The 27242-nt window shown below is 45.7% G+C and overlaps 1 protein-coding gene across 6 annotated transcripts in view; it reads left to right on the top strand.

Annotated features, from left to right (window-relative positions):
* The first annotated feature begins 20061 nt into the window (after positions 1–20061).
* The window catches only part of gphna (gephyrin a), a 57394-nt gene continuing 50213 nt past the window's right edge, over positions 20062–27242 (top strand). For all 6 annotated transcript variants that reach the window (XM_063006789.1, XM_063006785.1, XM_063006790.1 and 3 more), the window contains exon 1: positions 20062–20137. In XM_063006789.1, coding sequence (XP_062862859.1) covers positions 20074–20137 — 64 coding nt within the window. In that variant the 5' untranslated portion in view covers positions 20062–20073. The remainder of the gene's footprint in view (positions 20138–27242) is intronic.

Here is a 27242-nt window from a genome sequence, read left to right as displayed (position 1 = left end):
CCCCAACACCTGCTGCACTCATGCAGCCCCAGACCATGGCATTCCCACCACCATGCTTGACTGTAGGCATGACACACTTATCTTTGTACTCCTCACCTGATTGCCGCCACACATGCTTGAGACCATCTGAACCAAATAAATTAATCTTGGTCTCATCAGACCATAGGACATGGTTCCAGTAATCCATGTCCTTTGTTGACATGTCTTCAGCAAACTGTTTGCGGGCTTTTTTGTGTAGAGACTTCAGAAGAGGCTTCCTTCTGGGGTGACAGCCATGCAGACCAATTTGATGTAGTGTGCGGCGTATGGTCTGAGCACTGACAGGCTGACCCCCCACCTTTTCAATCTCTGCAGCAACGCTGACAGCACTCCTGCGCCTATCTTTCAAAGACAGCAGTTGGATGTGACGCTGAGCACGTGCACTCAGCTTCTTTGGACGACCAACGCGAGGTCTGTTCTGAGTGGACCCTGCTCTTTTAAAACGCTGGATGATCTTGGCCACTGTGCTGCAGCTCAGTTTCAGGGTGTTGGCAATCTTCTTGTAGCCTTGGCCATCTTCATGTAGTGCAACAATTCGTCTTTTAAGATCCTCAGAGAGTTCTTTGCCATGAGGTGCCATGTTGGAACTTTCAGTGACCAGTATGAGAGAGTGTGAGAGCTGTACTACTAAATTGAACACACCTGCTCCCTATGCACACCTGAGACCTAGTAACACTAACAAATCACATGACATTTTGGAGGGAAAATGACAAGCAGTGCTCAATTTGGACATTTAGGGGTGTAGTCTCTTAGGGGTGTACTCACTTTTGTTGCCGGTGGTTTAGACATTAATGGCTGTATATTGAGTTATTTTGAGGGAAGAATAAATTTACACTGTTATATAAGCTGCACACAGACTACTTTTCATTGTGTCAAAGTGTCATTTTGTCAGTGTTGTCCCATGAAAAGATATACTTAAATATCTGCAGAAATGTGAGGGGTGTACTCACTTTTGTGATACACTGTATATATATAGATAGATGGATGGATGGATGGATACATACATACATACATACATACATACATACATACATACATACAGATATATATATCCATGTATTTATCAATAGATAGATAGATAGATAGATAGATAGATAGATAGATAGATAGATAGATAGATAGATAGATAGATAGATAGATAGATAGATTCTTCCAGAAGCGCATTTGTGAGGTCAGACACTGATGTTGGACGAGAAGGCCTGGCTCTCAGTCTCCGCTCTAATTCATCCCAAAGGTGTTCTATCATTACAGTCTACAGTCAAGTTCTTTCACACCACACCATGCTCATCCATATCTTTATGGATCTTGTTTGTGCACTGGTGCGCAGTCATGTTGGAACAGGAAGGGGCCATCCCCAAACTGTTTCCACAAAGTTATGCTGGTATGCTGAAGAATTAAGAGTTCCTTTCACTGAAACTAAGCCCAACTCCTGAAAATAACCCCCACACCATAATCCTCCCTCCACCAAACTTTACACTCGGCACGATGCAGTCAGACAAGTACCGTTCTCCTGGCAACCAAACCAAACCCAGACTCGTCCATCGGATTGCCAGACAGAGAAGCGTGATCCGTCACTCCAGAGAACACGTCTCCACTGCTCTAGAGGTGGCGTGCTTTACACCACTGCATCCGACGCTTTGCATTGCGCTCGGTGATGTAAGGCTTGGATGCAGCTGCTCGGGCATGGAAACCCATTCCATGAAGCTCTCTACACTCTCTACGTTCTTGAGCTCATCTGAAGGCCACATGAAGTTTGGAGGTCTGTAGCGATTAACCTCTGCGCACTATGCGCCTCAGCGTCCGCTGACCCCGCTCTGTCATTTTACGTGGCTACCACTTTGTGGCCGAGTTGCTGTTGTTCCCAATCACTTCCACTTTGTTATAATACCACTGACAGTCGACTGTGGCCATGAAAGTGATTGGAAAACCTGAATTCAATGATTTGGAAGGGTGAGTGAATACTTTTGGCCATGTAGTGTAGATTCTGGTAACTCCTGCTTTACCTTAATGCGAGCATTTTTGACTTCATTCCTGAGGTCTGTTTGGATTCATTGAGCCAGTAGCTTATTTGTGCCCCACCAGGCCCCACTGTTCCCGAGTGGGTACCTGGTGCGGCTTTGTGCTCACTTGAAAATGGAGCGCGTCGGGTGTGACGAAGTGTGATGGAGCCCGTAATTGAAAATACATTTCCGGATTCTTTGGCTGTTCCCCCTGTCTGCTTAGAGTTGAATGATGAGTGTGTTCTTATGTGGGTAAATTAGTGGTATTTCCAATTCGGAGTAAAGAGGAGGAGTAAAGAGACGGAAGACGGGGGGAAATTCGACACTTCAAATACCCCAAGTATCGTCCGTCTCTTTACTCCTCCTCGTTAATAAGCATGCCAGAAAATATATTGAGTTTGAATTACCTTTGAGCCCTGTATTAAATATTAATTGACGGGGACTGTTCGGTTACACACGCGTCGACTCCCGGGTGGCCGTCTGCTCATTTAATCCGTGATGAGCTCCCCTGCACAGACTGGATGATGATGATGATGTCAGAACTGGATTCTGAACTCTACGTCCTCTACTTGAAACAGAATTTTTTGGCCACAGCACACATTTCCACTGTCTTTCGGTCCATCTGAGCTGAGCCTGGACCCAGAGAACCTGGCAGCTTTTTCTTTGCATTACAGTTTAATTTCTTGATGCAGCGGCGGACTGTTTTAAGTGACAACAATAATTAGGGTTCCTCGTCACTGGGCAATTACGACCTCTGCTGACTGGTGGAGGCGCCCGCAAGGGGGCAAGTGGTCATCGATTGCAGCAAGTGACATCCTCGGGCCTCCTCGATTTACTTCATACAGAGATCCATATGGCGCACGGAGTGTCAGGTTACCGTGACAATGAAGCGATTACCTGAGTGAGTCTGACTGCATACTGTGTAGAGCTGTGCTCAAGGTGTTGTGTGTGTGTGTGTGTATGTGTGTGTGTTCATGTTCCTAAGCTCTCAGAAGTGTGCTAGGATGAATTATTTACAGCAACAGAGAACTCGGGTCCCCTCGTCTCCTTTCGAGGACTGACACAGACACTCAAGAAAAAAAGGCACACTGTACCCGTGTGTGTGTGTGTGTGTGTGTGTGTGTGTGTGTGTGTGTGTGTGTGTGTGTGTGTGTGTGTGTGTGTGTGTGTGTGTGTGTGTGTGTGACCTAGCAAAAATGTGGAAAATGCCCCACAGAGAGTCGTTTCTTCACAGCACAGTGTCGAGGGACAGATGAAGGAGACACGGTGGCCTGGTTTTTCGCTACCCCATGCGTATGTTCTATTTGAAGAACTCTGAGTGCTTTGTTTTATCCCTCCAAACCCTTTTTCGGAGAGTGAAGAGGCGCCGCTTTTTATCTCCTCAGTTCGCTGGTCCCTGATGATCCGGCCGTGAAGCTCCGTTTTCTCATTCTGATGAATATTTGATTAGAGTTTTGTTCTGCTGCACTCTTCTGTTCTTGTCACATCTGAGTACCAGCATGTTACAGGCATATATACCATAACATTAAAACCACCTTCTTGTTTCTACACTCACTGTCTATTTGTAGTTCTACAATTACTGACTGTAGTCCATCTGTTTCTCTACATACTTTTTTAACCTGCTTTCACCCTGTTCTTCAATGGTCAGGACCACCACAGAGCAGGTATTATTTAGGTGGTGGATCATTCTCAGCACTGCAGTGACACTGACATGGTGCTGGTGTGTTAGTGTGTGTTGTGCTGGTATGAGTGGATCAGACACAGCAGCGCTGCTGGAGTTTTTAAACAGCTCACTGTCACTGCTGGACTGAGAATAGTCCACCAACCAAAAATATCCAGCCAACAGTGCCCCGTGGGCAGCGTCCTGTGACCACTGATGAAGGTCTAGAAGATGACCGACTCAAACAGCAGCAATAGATGAGCGACCGTCTCTGACTTTACATCTACAAGGTGGACCAACTAGGTAGGAGTGTCTAATAGAGTGGACAGTGAGTGGACACGGTATTTAAAAACTCCAGCAGCGCTGCTGTGTCTGATCCACTCATACCAGCACAACACACACTAACACACCACCACCATGTCAGTGTCACTGCAGTGCTGAGAATGATCCACCACCTAAATAATACCTGCTCTGTGGGGGGTCCTGACCATTGAAGAACAGGGTGAATAAAGCATGTAGAGAAACAGATGGACTACAGTCAGTAATTGTAGAACTATAAAGTGCTTCTATATGGTAAGTGGAGCTGATAAAATGGACAGTGAGTGTAGAAACTAGAAGGTGGTTGTAATGTTATGTCTTCTTGATGCTTGACACCTCATGTCCTTCAGGATGTTGTCTACTTAAATTTACTTTTAGGTCTGAAAATCAACTTGATCGCCAGTTTTTACCAATGAATCGTAAGTCTCATGAATCGACGTACTAGCTAATCTTCTACGAGTAAGTCTACCAACAGTTGCTTAACCAATAATGAGTGGAAAATGAGCTCATATGCAGGACACTGTTGCCCTTCAGAACTGTTTTGTGTTCTGCAGCTTGACGTCCTATTTATTCAGCTGTTACTCACCGAGATCCATCGCATCTCCGGCCAGGAATGAACGAGAGGCAAACAAACGAGTGGGCCAAGTGCAGCCATGATGTTTACATGGAGCCCGATCGACCAAACATCACTTTACAAAATACTGACATCAATGACATTAACTTGACTGACCTTTGGAGCGGCTTTTGTAAGGTTTTGGACTGTGTCTGTGAATTCTTTTGCTCGTTTAATCAAATTTTTGGAGCGTTTGTCAAGTCAGGTGCTGATTTTCGAGATCTGGCTCACAATCAGAATTTATCATTTAGCCCAAATTGTATCATGGGGTTGAGGTCAGGGCTCTGTGCAGGCATTCAGACCAAGCTTATTAAACTATGCCTTCGTGGACCTCAATCAAACTTCATTTAATTTATTAATAAACATCCATTCCTGCATTTCAGACCTGCAACACGTTCCAAAAAAAGTTGGGACAGTAAAGCATTTACCACCAATCCTTTTCACCACACTTAAAAGACGTTTTGGCATCGAGGAGACCAAGCAATTTAACGTGCAAACACGTCTTAAGATGTGCAACAGTACGGGCTTGGGTTCTCCACACGTGCTCCATTGGGAACAGGTCAGGACTGCAGGCAGGCCAGTCAAGTACCCGTACCCTCTTCTTCCGCAGCCATGCCTTTGTAATGTGAAAATGCATGGACGTCCCTGGACAAGATGACGTCTTGAAGGCAGCACATGTTGCTCTAAGATCTCAGTGTACTTTTCTGCATCAATGCTGCCATCACAGAAGTGTAAATGACCTTTGCCAAGGGCACTGCACACCCCCATACCATGACAGACCCTGGCTTTTGGACGTCTTTTTGGTCTTTGGTCTTGGAATGCTGATTCATCTGACCACAATACACGTTTCCACTGTGTGATGGTCCATCCTAGATGCCTCCGAGCCCAGAGAAGTCGACGCCGCTTCTGGACATGGTTAACATAAGGCTTCTTTTTTTGCACAGTAAAGTTTTAAGTGGCATTTGTGCATGTAACTCTGTATTGTAGTGCTCGACAAAAGGTTTGCCGAAGTAATCCCTCACCCATGTGGTTATATCAGCTATTGTTGAGTGGCAGTTCTTGATGCAGTGCCGTCTGAGGGATGGAGGATCACGGGCGTTCAGGTTAAGCTTGCACCCTTGGTCTTTATGCACAAAAATTCCTCTCGAGTCCTTGAATTGTGTAATGATATTATGCACTGTAGAGGGAGAAATATGCAAAACCCTTCCAATCTTTCTTTGAGGTTCATTGTTTTTAAACGTTTCAATAATTTTTTTATGCATATGTTGACAAACTGGAGACTCAGCCCTACTACTAGCCCTAAATTGCCCCCATCCCAACTTGTCACTGCAACTCGTACTCTACATTCCTTCCTCACATACTCAGGTCTTCACTCACGGCATATCCGACACATTTTTATGATGGATGTCAGCCGAACACTTAAAGCTCCCCAGGACGACTAAACTACTATACATTCTGGATGATACATTCCCATGTCAAAAGTTTGACACCTTTTGTGAGAAGTATTCAATCTTACTCTTCAGAAACCCAAGAATACTTAGACTGTGTCTTTTCTAAAGGATCAGGAGGATTAGGACATGTCCTTTCATGGCAGGTCTTCCCTTGCGTACCATTAGACCCCTGCAGCTTGTTCAGCATGCCTTGTTTTTAATCTACCCAAGTTCTTCCAAATCATCCTGTTGCTGCGTTGCCTCTACTGGCAAAACGATGCTTACCTACAAGGCTAAAATGGAGGATTTAGACATTTCCTTCCATGGAGGGCACTCGTTCCTGGGAGGACTTCTGTTGCGTACCATCAGACCCCTGCAGCTTGTTCAGCATGCCTTGTTTTTAATCTATATTATGGGATAAGTCAATCTCCACTCCATTTATTGTTTGTGATTTATTTTTACAGTCTATGCCCGAGTGGCATCATACAGTTCAATTCAGTTCAGTGTGTTTTGTTTTTTAGCATTTATAACAATAGGCATTGTTGCAAAGCAGCTATACAAAGATCCAGTCAAGGGAGAAAGGCAAGCATTTGTTTTCTGGTTTTCTGGTCCTTGGGAATGTGGATATGTGGAGCCTAATCATTAAATGGTATTTTATCCATGGATGTCTACATGTATGCATCCAAGATTGCTGTCAAAGGCTACGAAAGCTTGGCCAGTGGGGGGAAATTGTAGAATAAAGCAGTTATTTGAAAATCCTGGAGTCCCACAGGGTTTAGTACAGGGTTTGCTTTACTTCTTCCATCTATACCCATCCAAGTCATGAGATCATACCCATTGTTGCAAAGATCCAGTCAAGAGAGCTAGGCAAGCATTTGTTATCTGGTGTTCTGGTCCTCAGGGGGGATGTGGTTATGTGGAGCCTAATCAACAAACAGTATTTTATCCATGGTTGTCTACATGTATGCATTAGCTCTCATTTTCATAAATAACTTTTCCGAGATTGCTCTCAATGGCTATGAAAGCTTGGCCAGTGGGGGAAATTGTAGATTAAAGCTTGGAGTGGATTAATCCTGGAGTCCCACAGGGTTCAGTACTTGGTTTGCTTTACATCTCGAGAACTATCTGATCACACCCTTCAAAAAAATTAGAATAATGCTCATTTCTCCAATAAAACCTTAGCAGGATTTGGCCAGTTCTCTTCATGAAAGACACACAGGTGCTCGTTTTGTCTTTGGTTACTCAGAGATTTGACTACCACAACTCACACTTGGCTGGTCTTCCCAGAATGCAACTGCATGGCAGACTTTCAACCCACCCAAGCACTCCCGAATCACCCCTTTACAGAAGCTGCCTGGAATTCATACATACGTATATGAGTGGGTGAAATTGTAAATTAGAGCAATTATTTGAAAATCCTGGAGTCCCACAGGGTTCAGTACTTGGTTTGCTTTACTTTTCCTATCTATACCCATTCAAGTCATGAGATCATACCCTCAAATGGCGTCCCCAGAAACATCATGGCAAGTCTGGCAGACAGCCTATCATTAGTATAAGCTCAGTGTTCTATCCAATATTGCCATTGTTCTCAAGAACTATCCAATCAGACCCTTCAGAAATGAGACCTGGATTCGTTTCTCCAATTAAACCTCAGCAGGATTTGGTCAGTTCTCTTCATGAAAGACACACTGGTGCTCATTTCATCTTTGCTTACTCAGAGATTTGACTACCACAACTTACTCCTGGCTGGTCTTTCCAGAATGCAGCTGCATGCGTACCATTAGACCCTTGGAACCCAGGTTGGACGTTCAACCTACCCAAGCACTCCCAAATCACCCCATTACAGAAGCTGCCTGGAATTCATACAAGGCCAAAAATAGACTAGCCATCACTTGCCCTAAGTCTTAGGTCAATCTACACTTCAAGCATGGCTTGACTGACTGACTGACCCTTGGGTTCTCATTAAAGACAGTCATCCAATACTAAGAAATTCATTATAAATTCCCTTAACTTAATGAATGGCTCAGTCTCATGCTGTCCTTAAATGACCACTGTCGTATATGCGTGGGGGAAATTGTAAATTAGAGCAATTATTTGAAAATCCTGGAGTCCCACAGGGTTCAGTACTTGGTTTGCTTTACTTTTCCTGTCTATACCCATTCAAGTCATGAGATCATACCCTTAAATGGCTTTTTCAGAAACATCATGGTGTTTGTCAGAAAGCCTTTCACTGATATCAGCTCCTTGTTCTACCAAATCTTGCCGTCATTCTGTCCTTAAATGACCACTGTCGTATATGCAGACCACTTTATTTAAGTGAGCAATAACTCTATTTTATTCACTAAGTGGCTAGTTAAAATCAGTTGGTTGAAAGCTCAGTCTTCCTGATCGCAGGTCTGTGTTAAATTGCTTCACTGCTAAATATAGATTATCATTTTTATAGTAGCACGTAGCAGATAAGGCTGTCGTTTTCCATTTCAAAGACTGCTGGCGTATGATTGAGTCATTGCCTGCAATCCAATTGCTTCTATCACAAAGCATCTTTCCAAACTTGTGGGTTTAGACCCGAAATAAACGTCGAAGGGAAGAAACCTTGCGAGGAATCACGTTGCATTGAATCTGCCTTGCTTCCAGATTCAATCAGATTATGTAAACGCGTTCAGTGTTGCATTCTCAGACATTCAATGCAGCCCTGCTCCCCCACGGGCTACATAAACTACTTAGCTTGCTTACTTTTTTCCCCAAGGGAGCCTACGCACATGATCCCCATCAGGAAAGGATGTTTACAGATTGCTGGATAGCTTGTGCAGCATTTAAGACCTGGTGAAGGGGTGGTTCAATCCTCATTCTGAGTGCAGGGTCAGCCATTGTACGACACCTCTGGATTCAAACTCTCAACCTTTCAGTTGACAGCCCAAAGCTCTACCCAGTAGGCTACCACTGTCCCAAAACATGCACAAATGGCCCCTAGGTGTGTAGGTGCTTAAAGGTGTGTTGTGTTGACCTGTAGTAAATTGACACCCAGTGTTTCCAGGTGGTGGCAGACCTATCCATGGTCAATGTCAGATTTTTCTCCATGTATTCTCCATGTATTCAATAGAAGACATAAAGACAGCAGGCAGGCCAAAATACGCCTCCCTGTCAATGGTACCTTAATGCATATGTGAGTTACCCATGCCGTGGGCGTTAATGCACTCCCATACCAGGACAGATCTAGGATTTTGTATCTTTAATTGGTATAAATCCGGATTAAGTTGACCACAGCATATTTTAACTGTGTTTTGGTCCATTTGAGATGAGCTTTGGCCCAAAGAAATCCATGGAATTACCGTAAGGCATTCTCTTTATTCAACACAGTTTCAGGTTGTATTTCTAGATGCATGGCCGACTGTATTAGGTGACAATGGTTTTCCGACCCAGTGGTTCCAATCTTGCCCTAAATGGACTGAGATTTCTCTAAATTCCCTAAAGCTTTTCAGAATATTATGCACGGTAGATGGTGAAAGGTCTAAATTATTTGCAAACCTGCATTGAGGAATGTTCTTTTTGAACTGATTGACAAAGTGGTGAGCACCGACCCATCATTGCTTGTAAAGACTGAACCTTTGGTGGATCTTTTTACATCCAGTCATGATTCCCTCACCTGTGACCAGTTTACCACAGTTGGCAGTGTCTGCAGCAGACAAAGTTGGCCATTGGGTGGGAAAAGACAGGATTTGCAACAGGACAGGGTCTTCGACGCTGTGTAAGGACGCTGTGCTAGTAGCTTAAGGCGCCTGTAGAGAGGTGGAGGGGTTCGAGGGGCGAATAAGAAGGAGTCAGAGGGAGCATTTGTCAGGCAAATATACCCTCCTCGGACGCAATCAGGGTCTCCAGCAGCGGAGTACAAATTGGCTACGCTAAGTCGAGAGTGATTTCATATTCTTTTTATAGTGACTAATCAGCCCAGGCTTGATGGTGAGGGCTGTTGTACAGAGTGATTGATGGGTCAGCAGGGAGAGCTTAAGACGATCTGATTTTTGCATGTTTTTCCATTTCTGTATTCAGCTCCACATCAGGGGTGATCAATGGCCCTCAAAGAGAGGGGGAAGCATAGATTTGGGCAAAGAAATAAACCAATATCTTATGCTTTATGCTAGAGTTGACCGTCTAGCCAAGCTGAACATCAAGGCGCATAAGGCCCCCCTGGTCAGGGAAATAAGAAGAAACCCAACGGTCACTCTTGAAGATCTCAAAAGTTCTGATGTGGAGATAGAAGAACTTGTACAGCACTCCATAAATAAGGTAGGAAGGAAGCCACTGTTGAGTTTGGAGTTGCTAAGCAACATGTAAATGACTCGATTTGATGAGATGAAAATTGAGCTCTTTGGGCAGAACTATGTCTGGCAAAGCACTATGTCTGGCAAAACACATCACCTGACTTAATACCATTCTTACAGTAAAACATGGTGGTGGTAGCATTGTGCTATGCTTCTCAGGGCTGCTTTTGAGCTGCAGGGAGAGGAAGACTTGTCTAGATTGCACTCAAAAACCCAAAACAACTCTGGTGTGGCTCTGAGGCAAGTCTCTTGAGTAGCCAAGACAAAGCCCATATTCAGGGGGTTTAGGGGGTTGATTTTCTGATTGCATCTGTACTTCAAAACGGAAAGAAAAATTGCCTCGTGTCCGTCTGTAAGGAATTTGGCAATTCCTCCCGATGTTTATGAGGGTTTCCTTTGGGTACTCCTAGTAGAAGGTAAATTAGCTATGCTAAATTCCTCCCTAGGAGTACGGGATCAACTAAATGTGAATCTGTATTGCCTTGGGATGAATTGGCACCCTGTTTCATCATAACTCTTACCAGATTGAGAATTGAGAATGTTATTGGCGCACCAGTTTGAATCTTGGCTCCACTACTGGTCAGCTGGGCGCCTCCTAGCAGGCCTGCAGCAGAGAAAATCGGCCACTGAGTCTGCGAATCCGCCAAAGTACGGGCCAACCCCTCTACCCTTCCCCCTTAATTCGAACTATGCTGAAGACCCAAACAGAAGGCAGGATTGTTTGGAGAAGCGCTATCCATACGGTCACCAGGAGTCAGAACTAGGAGGGGTTCCAGAGTCCAAGTATTATTTACGATATTAATACCCTCATCAGATGCAATAGGGGTTCCCAGCAGTGAAAGACGCTTAAATTGGGAGAAATGGCTAAAAAAAATGGGAAAAAATCAAACCAAAGATGCGAAACCACAGCAACAACATTGTCGCAGAAGAAAAGAACATGGCGAGTCTTATCTCCCATTCTGCAAGACACTTGAAAAGTTCTTTTGTCCACATCTGTCGCCTCTGAGTAATGAAAATGTCACGGCGCTGTAGAGTTTGTTTTGTGGACAGAGCGAAAGGACACGGCTTTATCGCAAATCCTTCCCTCTGTAGATCGTACTCTGGGAATTCCTGCCAGAATCAAAGAGATGGGATCTTTTCAACAGCAGCTAAAAGCCAGTGCAGATCAGAACCGATCCAGGAACTGATAGCGTCAGTCGGGAACCACTAGGCGTCCTTATTATTTTGTTCTTCTCTTCTGCGACAACATTGTTGGGGCTGTTTCGGTTTTTTGGCTTCAGTGCAATACGCATTCAAGAAAGTCGTACGTACAAAGAAAGCCACAGGAATCGATAACATGGATATCGTATATACTTCTGGAATAGAGTTCAAGGTAAAGGAGGAAGAGGACAGCCAGCAACAAAATAGATGGATACTATTAGAGGAATCTGAGGAAGCCTGAAGACCAGAGTTTAGGGGAAGGGTCCCATCATTCCAACCATGCTGAAGACCCGTCTGGAGAAGTGCTATCCGTATGGTTTAAGTTCTGACTCCTGGTTCCGGAGTCCAAGTATTAATTAGGAGGGTCAGATCCTTCAAAGCCAACCCCTCTACTCTTCCCCTGTAATTCTAACTATGCTGAAGATGCAAACAGAAGGTAGGGTCACCTGGAGAAACGCTATCCGTTTGGTCACCAGGACTCAGAACTAGGAGGGGTTCTGACTCCTGGTGCTAGAGTCCAAGTATTAATTAGGAGGGTCAGATACCTCAAAGCCAACCCCTCTACTCTTCCCCTGTAATTCTAACTATGCTGAAGATGCAAACAGAAGGTAGGGTCGCCTGGAGAAGCTCTATCTGTACAGTCACCAGGAGTCAGAACTAGGAGGGGTTCTGACTCCTGGTTCCAGAGTCCAAGTATTAATTAGGAGGGTCAAATAACCTCAGAATCCCATCAACCCTCGTCATTCCAACCATGCTGAAGACCCAAACAGAAGGTAGGGTTGCCTGGAGAAGCGCTATCCGTATGGTCACCAGGAGTCAGAACTAGGAGGGGTTCTGACTCCTGGTTCTGGAGTCCAAATAATAATAAGGAGGGTCAGATTCCTCAAACCCAACCTCTCTACCCTTTCCCTGTAATTCGAATTATGCTCAGGACGTAAACAGAAGGCAGGGTTGCCTGGAGAAGCACTATCCATACTGTCACCAGGAATCAGAACTAGGAGGGGTTCTGACTCCTTGTTCCAGAGTCCAAATATTTATTAGGAGGGTCAGATTACTTCAAAACCCCATCAACCCCAAGACTGCACCCAACCCCCATCATTCCAACCATGAACGATGCTCAAAACCTAAACAGAAGGCAGGGTCGCCTAGAGAAGCGCTATCTGTACAGTCACCAGGAGTCAGAACTAGGAGGGGTACTGACTCCTGGTTCTGGAGTCCAAATAATAATAAGGAGGGTCAGATCCCTCAAACCCAACCTCTCTACCCTTGCCCCGTAATTCAAACTATGCTCAAGACCCAAACAGAAGTAGGGTCACCTTGAGAATCGCTATCTGTACAGTTGCCTGATGGCACCCTCACTCCAAGCCCTAAGATAAGGACTGGCAAAGAGAGAAAAATGAGGGAGGAAACGAGGGATAGAGAAAGCTGAGCGGTGACCTGAAGGTGAGGTGTTAATCCCGGCTTTTGTCAGCTTTGAAGTTTAATTGATCATTTCTCTATAGACACGAGCAGCACCAGCACTCGCTAGTTTAACAGCACGGCGAAGATCAAAGACACTGGACTGCACATTCGGCTCCATATTTCCTTCTAAAGAAGCATAAAACACACCAGTCCTTGTACTTTTATTTGCACTTCTGTCTTTAAGCTGTAAAAACATTCATAAACTTTATGGCCGGAGGTATGCGGACACTGGATCACAACCTTGTTGGACGTCTTGTTACAACCTACGGGTGATTAAATTGGAATCGTGTCTATTTGTGTCCATTCAATCGTAACAGCATTTGCAGGGTCAGACACTGACTCTGTCTACATTCCACTTACTCTCCAGCCTACTCTCTAGTTATAAACCCCGGTCCTCCTTTTGCTGCCAAAACAGCCCTGACCCATCAAGGCATGGAGTTTACCCTGAAGGTGTGCTGTGGTATCTGGCACCAAGATGTCAGCAGCAGATCCTTTAACTCCTGTAGGTTGTGAGGTGGGGCCTCCATGGATCAGACTTGTTTGTCCAGCACGTCCGACAGATGCTCGATTGGATTGAGATCTGGGGAATTTGGAGGCCAAGTCAACACCTCAAACTCATTGTTGTGCTCCTCAAACCCTTCATGAACCATCATCCTGCTGAAAGAGGCCACAGATATCGGGGAATACTGTTCCCATGAAAGGGTGAACATGGTCTGCAACAATGTAAAAGTAACATCCACATGGATGGCAGGACCCAAGGATCACACTGCCTCCATGTGCCATGTGATCCCCAGGTAAGCGACGCACACGCACTCGGCCGTCCACGTGATGTAAAAGAAAACGTGATTCATCAGACCAGACCACCTTCTTCCATTGCTCCGTGGTCCAGTTCCGATGCTCACGTGCCCATTGTTGGCGCTTTCTATCAAACACCTTTCTATCAAAACCAGCATTAATTTCTTCAGCAATTTGAGCTAAAGTAGCATGAGCCTTGGCCGCCCATGACCTTGTCGCCGGTTTACCACCGTTCCTTCCTTGGACCACTTTTGATAGATACAGACCACTGCAGACCGGGACACACCCCACAAGAGCTGCAGGTTTGGAGATGCTCTGACCCAGTCGTCTAGCCATCACAATTTGGCCATTGTCGAACTCGCTCAAATCCTCATGCTCTCCCATTTTTCCTTCTTCTAACATCAACTTTGAGAATAAAATGTTCACTTGCTGCCTAATATATCCCCCCACTAACAGGTGCCGTGATGAAGAGATAATCAGTGTTTTTCACTTCACCTGTCAGTGGTCATAATGTTATGCCTGGTTGGTGTATATAGGACTGTTATAGTTTTTTGTCTTGAACAAAATTTCTTATTCCTTATTATTCCATAAACACTACGAACTCTGAGCTGCACGAAAACAAGCAGTATGCTGTTGCCTAGATGACAAGGATGCCGAACAGCACGTTTCAAGCTTTTTACCTGGTCTTCTGATTAAAAGAGAGGTCGTCGGGTGTTCGTTATCACTTTACGATGTGAAGGTAATGAGGAAGACATCACATGTCGAGATTTGATAAGAATCACAGCGAGAATTAATTTGTTCATAATTACGGTGCTTATCCGGTGCAGCTGGCTGCCTCGTAATGTCAGAAATACAAAAAGCCAAACTCCACACGGAAGGGACCTGGGCCACCTCACCTGGGGATCGAACCCAGGACCTTCGAAAATAAGTGCGTACCAGAGCTGACATTTCAAACTCATCAGTTCTGCCGTCCTGCTGGGCTGGGCGCCTGCATGAACAACGATTGGCTGTTATTCATACAGGATGAGAGCCAATTACGACCTCTGCTGGCTGAGTGAGTCGAGGAATAATGCGTCGACCAGGGTGTGGCTCTCCGTACACAAAGCTGATCCGCATATGAAGTCGCCTCGTGCAGGTGAAAAGATGCAGTCGGCTACTGCACACGTGTCGGAGTGTCAGTCTCACTCTCCTCAATCAGGGCGGGGATCGGCATCAGTGAAGAGGAAGCGAAATGCAATTGGGTGATTGGATGTGCTAACAAATGTAAACGCTCAGGGGCAAAGTCACGCTGTGACTTGTAAAAAAAAAAAAAAAATGCCTAAATGGACACAAATTCCTACAGACACACTTGTAGTAAGCCTTCCTAGATAAGTGGAGGCTGTCACAGCCACAAAAGAAGATCATCTTTATATCAGTGCCCGTGGTTTTCGAATGGGATGTTTAACTAGCTCATGGTCATGTGTCCGCACAGCAAGAAGGTCCTGGGTTCGATTTCCAAGTGGAGCCATCTGAGCTCCGGGTTCCTCCCACAGTCCAAAGACATGCAGTCAGGTTAATTGGAGATACAAAAATTAAATTATTGCCCCAGCTGTGCGTGTGTGTGTGTGTGTGCACTCTGTGATGGAGTGACGACCTGTCCAGGGTGTTTCCTGCTTTTCCCACAGTGAACTACCTCCCCACCGCGACCCTGACCAGGACAAATCGGTGTTAAAACATACAATGAATTAATTATCGAATGAAAATTTATTTAAATAGTGTCATTACGTGTCGTGTGCAGTAGATGGCGCCAAAGGACTTTTAGTTTAACATCTGTGACTGGGTACATCACCAGCTAATCAGATCAGTATTTTCTGTAACACTTTATGTCCAAAAGTATGTGGACAATGGACTATAAGAGTGCCAGGTGGGTTCAGGTCAGGGTTCTACACAGGCCACTGGAATCCCTTACTTTGTGCCCAAAGGAATGGAAAAGGGCCTTTCCCAAATTGTTCTCTCAAATATATTAAATTGATTTTATTATCTATAGTAGCAGTTGTGGATGAAACTCACTCACTTTCTTAACCACTTATCCAATTAGGGTCATGGGGGGGGGGGGGGCACACAGTAACACCCAGGACTGGGCGCCAGTACATCGCAGGGCACACACACATACACACATTCACCTATAGGGCAATTCAGTGTCTCCAAGTAACCTGACTGCATGTTTTTGGACCAGAGGAAACCCACTCAGACATGGGGAGAACATGCAACCTCAACACAGAGAGGACCCGGACCGCACCACCTGGAGGCGACAGTGCTAATAAATAAACATATTTATTATATACACCAAGCAGCACTAACATTAAAACCACCTCCTTTCTTCTACACTTACTGTCCATTTTATCAGCTCCACTTACCATATAGAAGTACTTTGTAGTCCTACAATTACTGACTGTAGTCCGTCTGTTTCTCTACATGCTTTGTTAGCCCCCTTTCATGCTGTTCTTTAATGGTCAGGACCCCCACAGTGCAGGTATTATTTAGGTGGTGGATCGTTCTCAGCACTGCAGTGACACTGCCAACAGCGCCCCGTGGGCAGCGTCCTGTGACCACTGATGAAGGTCTAGAAGATGACCGACTCAAACAGCAGCAATAGATGAGCGATCGTCTCTGACTTTACATCTACAAGGTGGACCAACTATGTAGGAGTGTCTAATAGAGTGGACAGTGAGTGGACATGGTATTTAAAAACACCAGCAGCGCTGCTGTGTCTGATCCACTCATACCAGCACAACACACACTAACACACCACCACCATGTCAGTGTCACTGCAGTGCTGAGAGTGATCCACCACCTAAATAATACCTACTCTGTGGTGGTCCTGACTATTGAAGAACAGGGTGAAAGCAGGATAAAAGTGTATGTAGAGAAATAGATGGACTACAGTCAGTAATTGTAGAACTACAAAGTGCTTCTATATGGTAAGTGGAGCTGATAAAATAATGGTGAGTGTAGAAACAAGAAGGTGGTTTTCATGTTATGGCTTTAGGGTGCTTACATTGTTTTGTACATGTAGTATACGACCTCATAGTGGGATTAACCCAGCCCCCACCCTATGGTGCCATTCAATTCATTTCTTCAACAAGCTATCAGTGTAGAGGTAATAGGACGCCGTTTCCTTGCTGTACTTCATGGACCAGAAAGGACATAGATGTAGAGTGCCGGACCAAAGAAGAAGATGCATCAGTAAATAACAAGCACCCGAGGGGCCATGTCTGGGCTGCCTCCTCATCTGGCCCCAAGTCAATTTAATTTAAATGTAAATTTCTGGGACGCATGGCGTTAAAAGGCTTATATTAGCAAAAAGAAAAGCCGAAAGTTGGCGAACGTGTTTCGATCCGCCTCTATCATTTACGTCCTGGAATATATCGGTTGTGTTATTAGCGAGCGAGGCTGGCGTGATAAACGTACGCCCTGACGATCCACCCTAACAGCATTTACATCAGGCTTTTCATTCTCTAATAACATTTTTCATGCGGTACAGCCATGTTTATTGTCAGTGGGGAAAATAGTTCGCTTCAGTGAAAGGTTTAGGAGGAAAAATGCACAGCCTTATGGGTAGGATGGATGGTCGGCGTTTTGTCTGCTTGCATCCTGAATCATAAACATGACTAATTTAGAATCACCAACAAACCTTCCACAAGGACTTCTGGCATACACACGTCCATTACCCCCACCCCCCAAAATAAATACTTGGTTTATTTTACCCTTAAATTAAATTACATACATACACTATATTGCCAAAAGTATTCACTCACCCATCCAAATCATTAAATTCAGATGTTCCAATCACTTCCATGGCCACAGGTGTATAAAACCAAGCACCTAGGCATGCAGACTGCTTCTACAAACATTAGTGAAAGAATGGGTCGCTCTCAGGAGCTCAGTGAATTCCAGCATGGTACCGTGATAGGATGCCACCTGTGCAACAAGTCCAGTCGTGAAATTTCCTAACTACTAAATATTCCACAGTCAACCGTCAGTGGTATTATAACAAAGTGGAAGCGATTGGGAACGACAACAACTCGGCCACAAAGTGTTAGCTACGTAAAATGACAGAGCGGGGTCAGCGGATCCTGAGGCACATAGTGTCGATCGCTACAGACCTCCAAACTTCATGTGGCCTTCAGATCAGCTCAAGAACAGTGAGTAGAGCTTCATGGAATGGGTTTCCATGACCGAGCAGCTGCATCCAAACCTTACATCACCGAGCGCAATGCAAAGCGTCGGATGCAGTGGTGTAAAGCACGCCGCCACTGGACTCTAGAGCAGTGGAGACGTGTTCTCTGGACTGACGAATCACGCTTCTCCGTCTGGCGATCCGATGGACGAGTCTGGGTTTGGTGGTTGCCAGGAGAACGGTACTTGTCTGACTGCATTGTGCCAAGTGTAAAGTTTGGTGGAGGGGGGATTATGGTGTGGGGTGTTTTTCAGGAGTTGGGCTCGGCCCCTTAGTTCCAGTGAAAGGAACTCTTAATGCTTCAGCATACCAAGAGATTTTGGACAATTTCATGCTTCCAACTTGGGAACAGTTTGGGGATGGCCCCTTCCTGTTCCAACATGAATGCACACCAGTGCACAAAGCAAGCTCCATAAAGACATGGATGGATGAGCCAGTTTGGTGTGGAAGAACTTGACTGGCCTGCACAGAGTCCTGACCTGATAGAACACCTTTGGGATGAATTAGAGCGGAGACTGAGAGCCAGTCCTTCTCATCCAACATCAGTGTCTGACCTCACAAATGCGCTTCTGGAAGAATGGTCAAAAATTCCCATAAACACACTCCAAAACCTTGTGGAAAGCCTTCCCAGAGGAGTTGAAGCTGTTATAGCTGCAAAGGGTGGGCCGACATCATATTAAAGCCTATGGATTAAGAATGGGACGTCACTCAAGTTCATATGCGTGTGAAGGCAGACGAGCGAATACTTTTGGCAATATAGTGCACGTCTACAGTACCTGATATTATTCCAAGTCTTCTTGGCAAAACCTGCTCAAGCTCTGGCAGATTGGATACAGACTGTTGGGTTTAAATTTGGACATCCAAGCTAATTGAGGTTGGGATTTGAACCATTTAGTGTAGCTTGTATGCAGTATGGCTGAAAGGTGAATCTTTGCCCTGCTTTAAGTCCGTTGCAGACCGGAACAGGTTTGTTTTTGTTTTTTACCCCCGTGGCTTTATCCATCTTGCCTTCAGCACTGACAGGTTTTCCAACCCCTGCTGAAAAACATGATGCTATCAACTGCTTTAATGTGGTGGAGTTGATGGGAAGGGGGGGGGGGGTGTTCTCAAGGTGAAAGACAGTGGTGATTAATGGTTTTGCCAACAAAGGCCATTGCAGCAAGGCAAAGAGTCTTCATAATGTCTTTTAGGAAACATAACGTCCAATACATACTGAATACACTGATCAGCCATAACATTAAAACCACCTTCTTGTTTCTACACTCGCTGTCCATTTTATCAGCTCCACTTACCATAGAGAAGCACTTTGTAGTTCTACAATTACTGACTGTAGTCCATCTGTTTCTGTGCATGCTTTGTTGGCCCCCTTTCACCCTGTTCTTCAATAATCAGGACCCCCACTGGACCACCACAGAGCAGGTATTATTTGGGTGGTGGATCATTCTCAGCACTGCAGTGACACTGACATGGTGTTGGTGTGTTAGTGTGTGTTGTGCTGGTATGAGTGGATCAGACACAGCAGCGCTGCTGGAGTTTTTAAACACCGTGTCCACTCACTGTCCACTCTATTAGACACTCCTACCTAGTTGGTCCACCTTGTAGATGTGAAGTCGGAGACGATCGCTCATCTATTGCTGCTGTTTGAGGCTGGATATATTTTTGGTTGGTGGACTATTCTCAGTCCAGCAGTGACAGTGAGGTGTTTAAAAACTCCACTCATACCAGCACAACACACACTAACACACCACCACGATGATCAGTGTCACTGCAGTGCTGACCATTGAAGAACAGGGTGAAAGGGGGCTAACAAAGCATGCAGAGAAACAGATGGACTACAGTCAGTAATTGTAGAACTACAAAGTGGAGCTGATAAACTGGACAGTGAGTGTAGAAACGAGGAGGTCGCTCGTCGATCGACTTGTGTAGTCTGCCTGCACTTACGTAGCCGCTGCCCGCCCCCGCGGTTCGATGCGCTCGGCGCTCGGCTCTGTCTCAGTGCGGCCGAGAGCGCTTGGGAACATGGCGTCGGACGGAATGATTTTAACAAACCACGACCACCAAATTCGAGTCGGAATATTAACAGGTAAGCGCACGTTGTCCTTTAAACCCTTGTGTTTTTGTGTATACGGGTTGCTGGTGCATTTTTCGGGGTTAGTCCGTGCTCTCGGGCGGTTTAATAACCGGCTCGGCTGTCACCGCTTTGCTGGATTCGGTTCCATGTTGTTCGGCTTTACGGCTTTGTTTTCGTATCCCTCCGCGCTGGGACTGCTTTTTCGGGGTGGAGGTGGATACCTTTATGCTCTGTGTGTTTGGCGTTGGGACTGTCATGCAGCAAAACGCGCTGTCAGAGGATCAGTTTGTGCAGCTCTGTGATGAATTATTCATGTCTTGTATGCGAGACGTGCGGCCCCGTTTAATCTCTACAGGCCTGATGTTACAGTGTATCACAAAAGTGAGTACACCCCTCACATTTCTGCAGATATTTAAGTATATCTTTTCATGGGACAACACTGACAAAATGACACTTTGACACAATGAAAAGTAGTCTGTGTGCAGCTTATATAACAGTGTCAATTTATTCTTCCCTCAAAATAACTCAATATACAGCCATTAATGTCTAAACCACCGGCAACAAAAGTGAGTACACCCCTTAGTGAAAGTTCCTGAAGTGTCAATATTTTGTGTGGCCACCATTATTTCCCAGAACTGCCTTAACTCTCCTGGGCATGGAGTTTACCAGAGCTTCACAGGTTGCCACTGGAATGCTTTTTCACTCCTCCATGACGACATCACGGAGCTGGCGGATATTCGCGACTTTGCGCTCCTCCACCTTCCGCTTGAGGATGCCCCAAAGATGTTCTATTGGGTTTAGGTCTGGAGACATGCTTGGCCAGTCCATCACCTTTACCCTCAGCCTCTTCAATAAAGCAGTGGTCGTCTTAGAGGTGTGTTTGGGGTCATTATCATGCTGGAACACTGCCCTGCGACCCAGTTTCCGGAGGGAGGGGATCATGCTCTGCTTCAGTATTTCACAGTACATATTGGAGTTCATGTGTCCCTCAATGAAATGTAACTCCCCAACACCTGCTGCACTCATGCAGCCCCAGACCATGGCATTCCCACCACCATGCTTGACTGTAGGTATGACACACTTATCTTTGTACTCCTCACCTGATTGCCGCCACACATGCTTGAGACCATCTGAACCAAACAAATTAATCTTGGTCTCATCAGACCATAGGACATGGTTCCAGTAATCCATGTCCTTTGTTGACATGTCTTCAGCAAACTGTTTGCAGGCTTTCTTGTGTAGAGACTTCAGAAGAGGCTTCCTTCTGGGGTGACAGCCATGCAGACCAATTTGATGTAGTGTGCGGCGTATGGTCTGAGCACTGACAGGCTGACCCCCCACCTTTTCAATCTCTGCAGCAATGCTGACAGCACTCCTGCGCCTATCTTTCAAAGACAGCAGTTGGATGTGACGCTGAGCACGTGCACTCAGCTTCTTTGGACGACCAACGCGAGGTCTGTTCTGAGTGGACCCTGCTCTTTTAAAACGCTGGATGATCTTGGCCACTGTGCTGCAGCTCAGTTTTAGGGTGTTGGCAATCTTCTTGTAGCCTTGGCCATCTTCATGTAGCGCAACAATTCGTCTTTTAAGATCCTCAGAGAGTTCTTTGCCATGAGGTGCCATGTTTTAACTTTCAGTGACCAGTATGAGAGAGTGTGAGAGCTGTACTACTAAATTGAACACACCTGCTCCCTATGCACACCTGAGACCTAGTAACACTAACAAATCACATGACATTTTGGAGGGAAAATGACAAGCAGTGCTCAATTTGGACATTTAGGGGTGTAGTCTCTTAGGGGTGTACTCACTTTTGTTGCCGGTGGTTTAGACATTAATGGCTGTATATTGAGTTATTTTGAGGAAAGAATAAATTTACACTGTTATACAAGCTGCACACAGACTACTTTTCATTGTGTCAAAGTGTCATTTTGTCAGTGTTGTCCCATGAAAAGATATACTTAAATATCTGCAGAAATGTGAGGGGTGTACTCACTTTTGTGATACACTGTATGGAAAGGTTAGGGCTTTGGGACTGGTGCCTGCTTTATAGACTCTGCTTTGTGCTCTAATAGGAAAGGGCTTTCCCTAAACTATTGATGCAACGTTAGAAGCACGTGGAACATCATGTGTGTCCATCATGAGCATGAGAATTCACCGTGCAATCAATTACTGATCACTCACAGTATTCCGTACACCCCCCCTTATTCATTTCCAAGCACCAGCTGGACTAATGGTTCTAATCCCAGGGACTAAACCATACCCCCATCACAAGCCCTGATTCACCCGGGTTCGAAATAATGTCAATATTAGGTGCCTGATTCGGTGTACGGAATACTGATCACGGTAACAGGAATCCGTACAGCTTTGCATTATCTGAATCATTCGTGAGTGTTAGGGATTCGAACCTGCCCGTGCTGCACCGTTTTCGGTGCTCCATAGGACACTCCGTGTAGACATGTCAGATGAGCAAATGGGGGGGGAGGGGCAGGTGCACTTGGGCCCATGGCAGAGGAGGGGGGGGGCCCTCCATGACATGAACTCAACCATCCACCTCACTGCCCCCTATTGAAATATATAGCAAACACTGATATATATGGAATAAGGCATGCCTATAAACAATATATATATACACGACATTTATGTATGTATATGACATTTGTTGAGGGGACCCAAAAAATTGTTTTGCACTGGGACCCCATGAGCTCCTAGTTACGCCACTGACTGGTCGCCTCACAGCTAGAAGGTCCGTTCAGCCCAGGTGGGTCCTTTCTGTGTGGGTTTTTTCCGGGTGCTCCGGTTTCCTCCAACAGTCCAAAGACGTGCAAGTGTCCTCAAGTAAATAGGAGATACAGAATTGTCCATGAGTGTGTGTTTGACTGTCATGAATGTAAGGTGTGTAAAACATGACGTTAAAATCCTAATAAATAACATACAAGTCTGGTGTTTTGACGGGCGGCTCACAGCTAGAAGGTCCTGGGTTCGATCCCCAGGTGAGGCGGTCCGGGTCCTTTCTGTGTGGAGTTTGCATGTTCTCCCTGCCTCCGTGCCTGCGTGGGTTTACTCCGGGTGCTCCGGTTTCCTCCAACAGTCCAAAGATGTGCAAGTGAGGTGAATTGGAGACATTGAATCGTCCATGACTGTGTTCGATATAACCTCGTGACCTGATGAACCTTGTGTAATGAGTAACTACCGTTCCTGTCATGAATGTAACCAAAGTGTACAACATGACGTTAAAATCCTAATAAACAAACAAACTGGTGTGTTGACTGATCTCAGGTCAGATCAGATTGGGTTGAGTCTGCTTATAAGTGCTGCTTATTATTGTTAAAACTAGAAATCGTCTGTATGCTGGGTCCAAACGCGTGGATGTCAGGTTTTTCCAGCTCGGATTGAATCTGGTTTGGGGTTGAACATGGCTGGGTCTGTGCTGCTGCTCCGGTGGAAGAGGAGGGGACGCGTTTACACACGCTGAATGCAAATGGCTGTGAGTTTGCCGCACGTCACGTCTTCGTGAGGCTGGTAGCTCCACCGCGCATGAGCCTCCAGAAAAAAAGGAGACTATTTAACGGAGGGGATTGGATACGTGCGCTTTACCTGGCTACGGGAATCACCCACCCTTCGTGTGAGTGCGCGCTCACGTGCAACGAGCGTACCGTGATGCGCGCAGTGCTGCTTCTGCTGCTTCTGCTGCTTCTGCTGCTTCTGCTGCTTCTGCTGCTGGTGCTGTCCGCAACTCGCTGGTGCTGAAATCCGACGCATCCAGTCCGTTTTTTTTTTGTTTTTTTTTTACCCCCCTGACTGTTCTGTTCGAGCATCACAGAGGTGCCAAATAAGGATGGGGGCTGGGGGGTGGTGGTAGGGGAATTTTCCGACGATCTAGTGAGCTGTCAGCTGATATAGCCGGTTATTAGTCACAGTAACGATTGGCCTCCTCTCCGTTGCATCGGTTAACATGCCGTGTACTGGCATATCGAGGAAGCAGATGCTAATTGATGAGAGACGCTGCACCGAACTGCTGTGTGTGTGTGTGTGTGTGCGTGCACGCGTGCAGTCAGGACCCACACTTTCGGACGTCTGTACAGATTTGTCTATGTATAATACACCAGATGACCAAAAGTATGTGGACACCTTATCATGAGCCTTCCTTTTGCAGCTATTTACATTTACATTTTTGGCATTCAGCCGAAGCGACATTATACAGTCTAAGCAACTGAGGCAAACAGGCAGCGGTGGGGTTTGAACCAGCAACCTTCTGCTTACTATTCCAGTACCTTAATCTCTAGGCTACACCTGCCCTATAACAACCTATACTCTTTTGAAGACAGTAGGGACACTGTAACCTAGTGGTTAAGGTACTTGGCTAGTAATCAGAAGGTTGCTGGTTCAAACCCCACCACTGCCAAGGTGCTACTGTTGGGCCCTTGAGCAAGGCCCTTAATCCTCAATTACTTAGACTATATACTGTCACAGTACTGTAAGTCATTCATTTATTCATTTTCTTATCCGCTTACCCAATTAGGGTCGCGCGCGTGGGGGCGGGGGCTTGGGGTGATTTAGGGTTAGGGTTAGGTGTTGGGTGCTGGAGCTTATCCCAGCTTTTCAATGGGCACAAGGCACACAGTAACACCCTGGACGGGACGCCAGTCCATCGCAGGGCAGACACCCATACACACCCATTCACTTATAGGGCAATTCAGTGTCTCCAGTTAACCTGACTGCATGTTTCTGGACTGTGGGAGGAAACCGGAGCTCCCGGATGAAACCCACGCAGACACGGGGAGAACATGCAAACTCCGCACAGAAAGGACCCGGACCGCCCCGCCTGGGGATCAAACCCAGGACCTTCTTGCTGTGAGGTGACAGTGCTACCCACTAAGCCACCGTGATGCTGTACAGTTGTGACAGTATACAATCTAAACAATTGAGGGTTAAATGCCTTGCTCAAGGGCCCAACAGTGTCAGCCTGGTAGTGGTGAGGCTTAAACCGCCAACCTTCTGATTACTGGTCCAGTACCTTAACCACTAGGCTACAGCCACCCTATCAGGGCGTCTGCGTCGGCTAAATGCTGAAAATTTTCCTCCCAATCTAGTCGTATCCAATAACCCGATTGCATTACACTTCCTCTCTACTGACGCCAATCCCCGCCCTGATTGAGGAGAGCGAGACTGACACACGCCCCCTCCCCTTGGACATGTGTGCAGTAGCTGACTGCATCTTTTCACCTGCACCAGGCGAGTCCATATGCGGATCAGCCTTGTGCACGGAGAGCCACACCCTGATCAGCATTATTCCTCGACTCTGTGCAGGTGCTATCAGTCAGCCAGCAGAGGTCGTAATTGCCTCAGTTATGAGGAGTCCCTATCCGGCTCCTTTATCAGGCTCCCATCAATGTTGAGCTCACATGGAGCTTAGTGTGTCTGTCCAAATGTGATACTGCTGTGTGTAGGAACCCAACACTAGCAGGTGATGAGAAGCGGCCGCAGATTTGACACGTGTCGTAGGGGGCGTGTGGCGATCCGGCCCTCTTCGATTAAATCTGGGGTTGCTCAAGCGGCCGTGGATTCCCAGTCGGAATTAGAATTAGTAATATTGATTAATATTGTCTGTTGCTGTCAGATCTCTTTACTGCTTTATGCTGGCGGGGTCATGGCAGGTCCAGTTCCCTCTGGAAACTGCACTGCACAAAGCAGGAGTACTCCTAACTGGGTGCCAGTGTGGGCCTTCCCTCCCTCAGGCATAGCCAATCATGTTCGTGTAGATGCCTGGTCAATCTATAGCACCCTTGAGGTTTAAACCTAGATCTCAGCGCTGGTGGGGGCGTCATCATTTAAACCATGAGTGACAGAACCATTGCTGTAGGGATGCTGTATAGCATCAGTACAGGACACCTGGACATGTGGATCTTACAGAAATGATGCATCATGGTCCTGTATTAGGCTAGAGTCCGAGTCGAGTCACGAGTCTTTAGGCTAGAGTCTGATTCGAGTCACGAGTCTTTAGGCTAGAGTCCGAGTCGAGTCACGAGTCTTTAGGCTAGAGTCCAAGTCAAGTCACGAGTCTTTAGGCTAGAGTCCGAGTCAAGTCACGAGTCTTTAGGCTAGAGTTAGAGTCAAGTCACGAGTCTTTAGGCTAGAGTCAGAGTCGAGTCACGAGTCTTTAGGCTAGAGTTTGAGTCAAGTCACGAGTCAATATAATCTACACAAAACATATATTGGAAATGTAGCATAGAAATAAACAAATAATCTGTAAGTTCAGATAAAAAACAACAGATTAGCGACTGTATTTAGCCGTTTTACTTGGTGCCTTTACTTTCCTAGTCATTGTGCAAATGAATGTAATTTCAGTAACAAGAAGGTTCCAGTTAAAAGCTTAAACTGATACGTTTTGTTTTCATTGCAAAATAAAAGCGCCCGATAAATTACGGCACAGTGGCCAAAATCCAAAACACAGCAAAGAAATCATAACCGCTGCTTACCTGAGCTTATGTTCTTCCAGATGCTATTAAATTTATAACCGTGTGTCCCATTAGGAATAGAATCCGTTATTTTGTAAATGTGCTTATAATTAAAAATCTCCAAACTTTTCCCAGTCGTGAAGTAAAACACGAACTCGTTAGAAAGCCGATCAAGCGTTTCATCGACAATCATCTGTGTGACGCAAACTGAATACATGCAAATAACAGCATTTCTTACTAACAATTACAATCAGAAGGTCTGATTGGTTCAGAAAGCCTTACAACCCATACATCCATTCACCCCAGTTGTTCTTGTGAAGTGCACTACGTAGGGTATTCCACCATTTTAAGTGAGATTCCAATCCAAAGGTGATGAAAATGTTCAAATGAAGTGAACTTCAAACTGTGTAGGGAGGAGGGAGCGACGCTTCATCACTATGCCGGAAGCTGGCTGGAACATTTACCCCTTGTGTGTGTTGCAGGTATATATATATATATATATATGTATATATCATGAGTCGAGTCAGAGTCATTTGAAACGAGTCTGAAGTTGCTGTGTGTGCGACTTACGTGCGAGCTAGCATTTTGAAAACCCATGTACTGTTAACGATGGATTGAGAACATAGATCCAGCGTTCCTGGACTGTTTTTGTTTCCTCTGGT

Source organism: Trichomycterus rosablanca, chromosome 13 (assembly GCF_030014385.1).
Source record: "Trichomycterus rosablanca isolate fTriRos1 chromosome 13, fTriRos1.hap1, whole genome shotgun sequence".
In the NCBI taxonomy this organism is placed as follows: Eukaryota; Metazoa; Chordata; class Actinopteri; order Siluriformes; family Trichomycteridae; genus Trichomycterus; species Trichomycterus rosablanca.
Note: the sequence above shows the minus strand (reverse complement) of the source record. Positions and strands in the feature narration are given on the sequence as shown.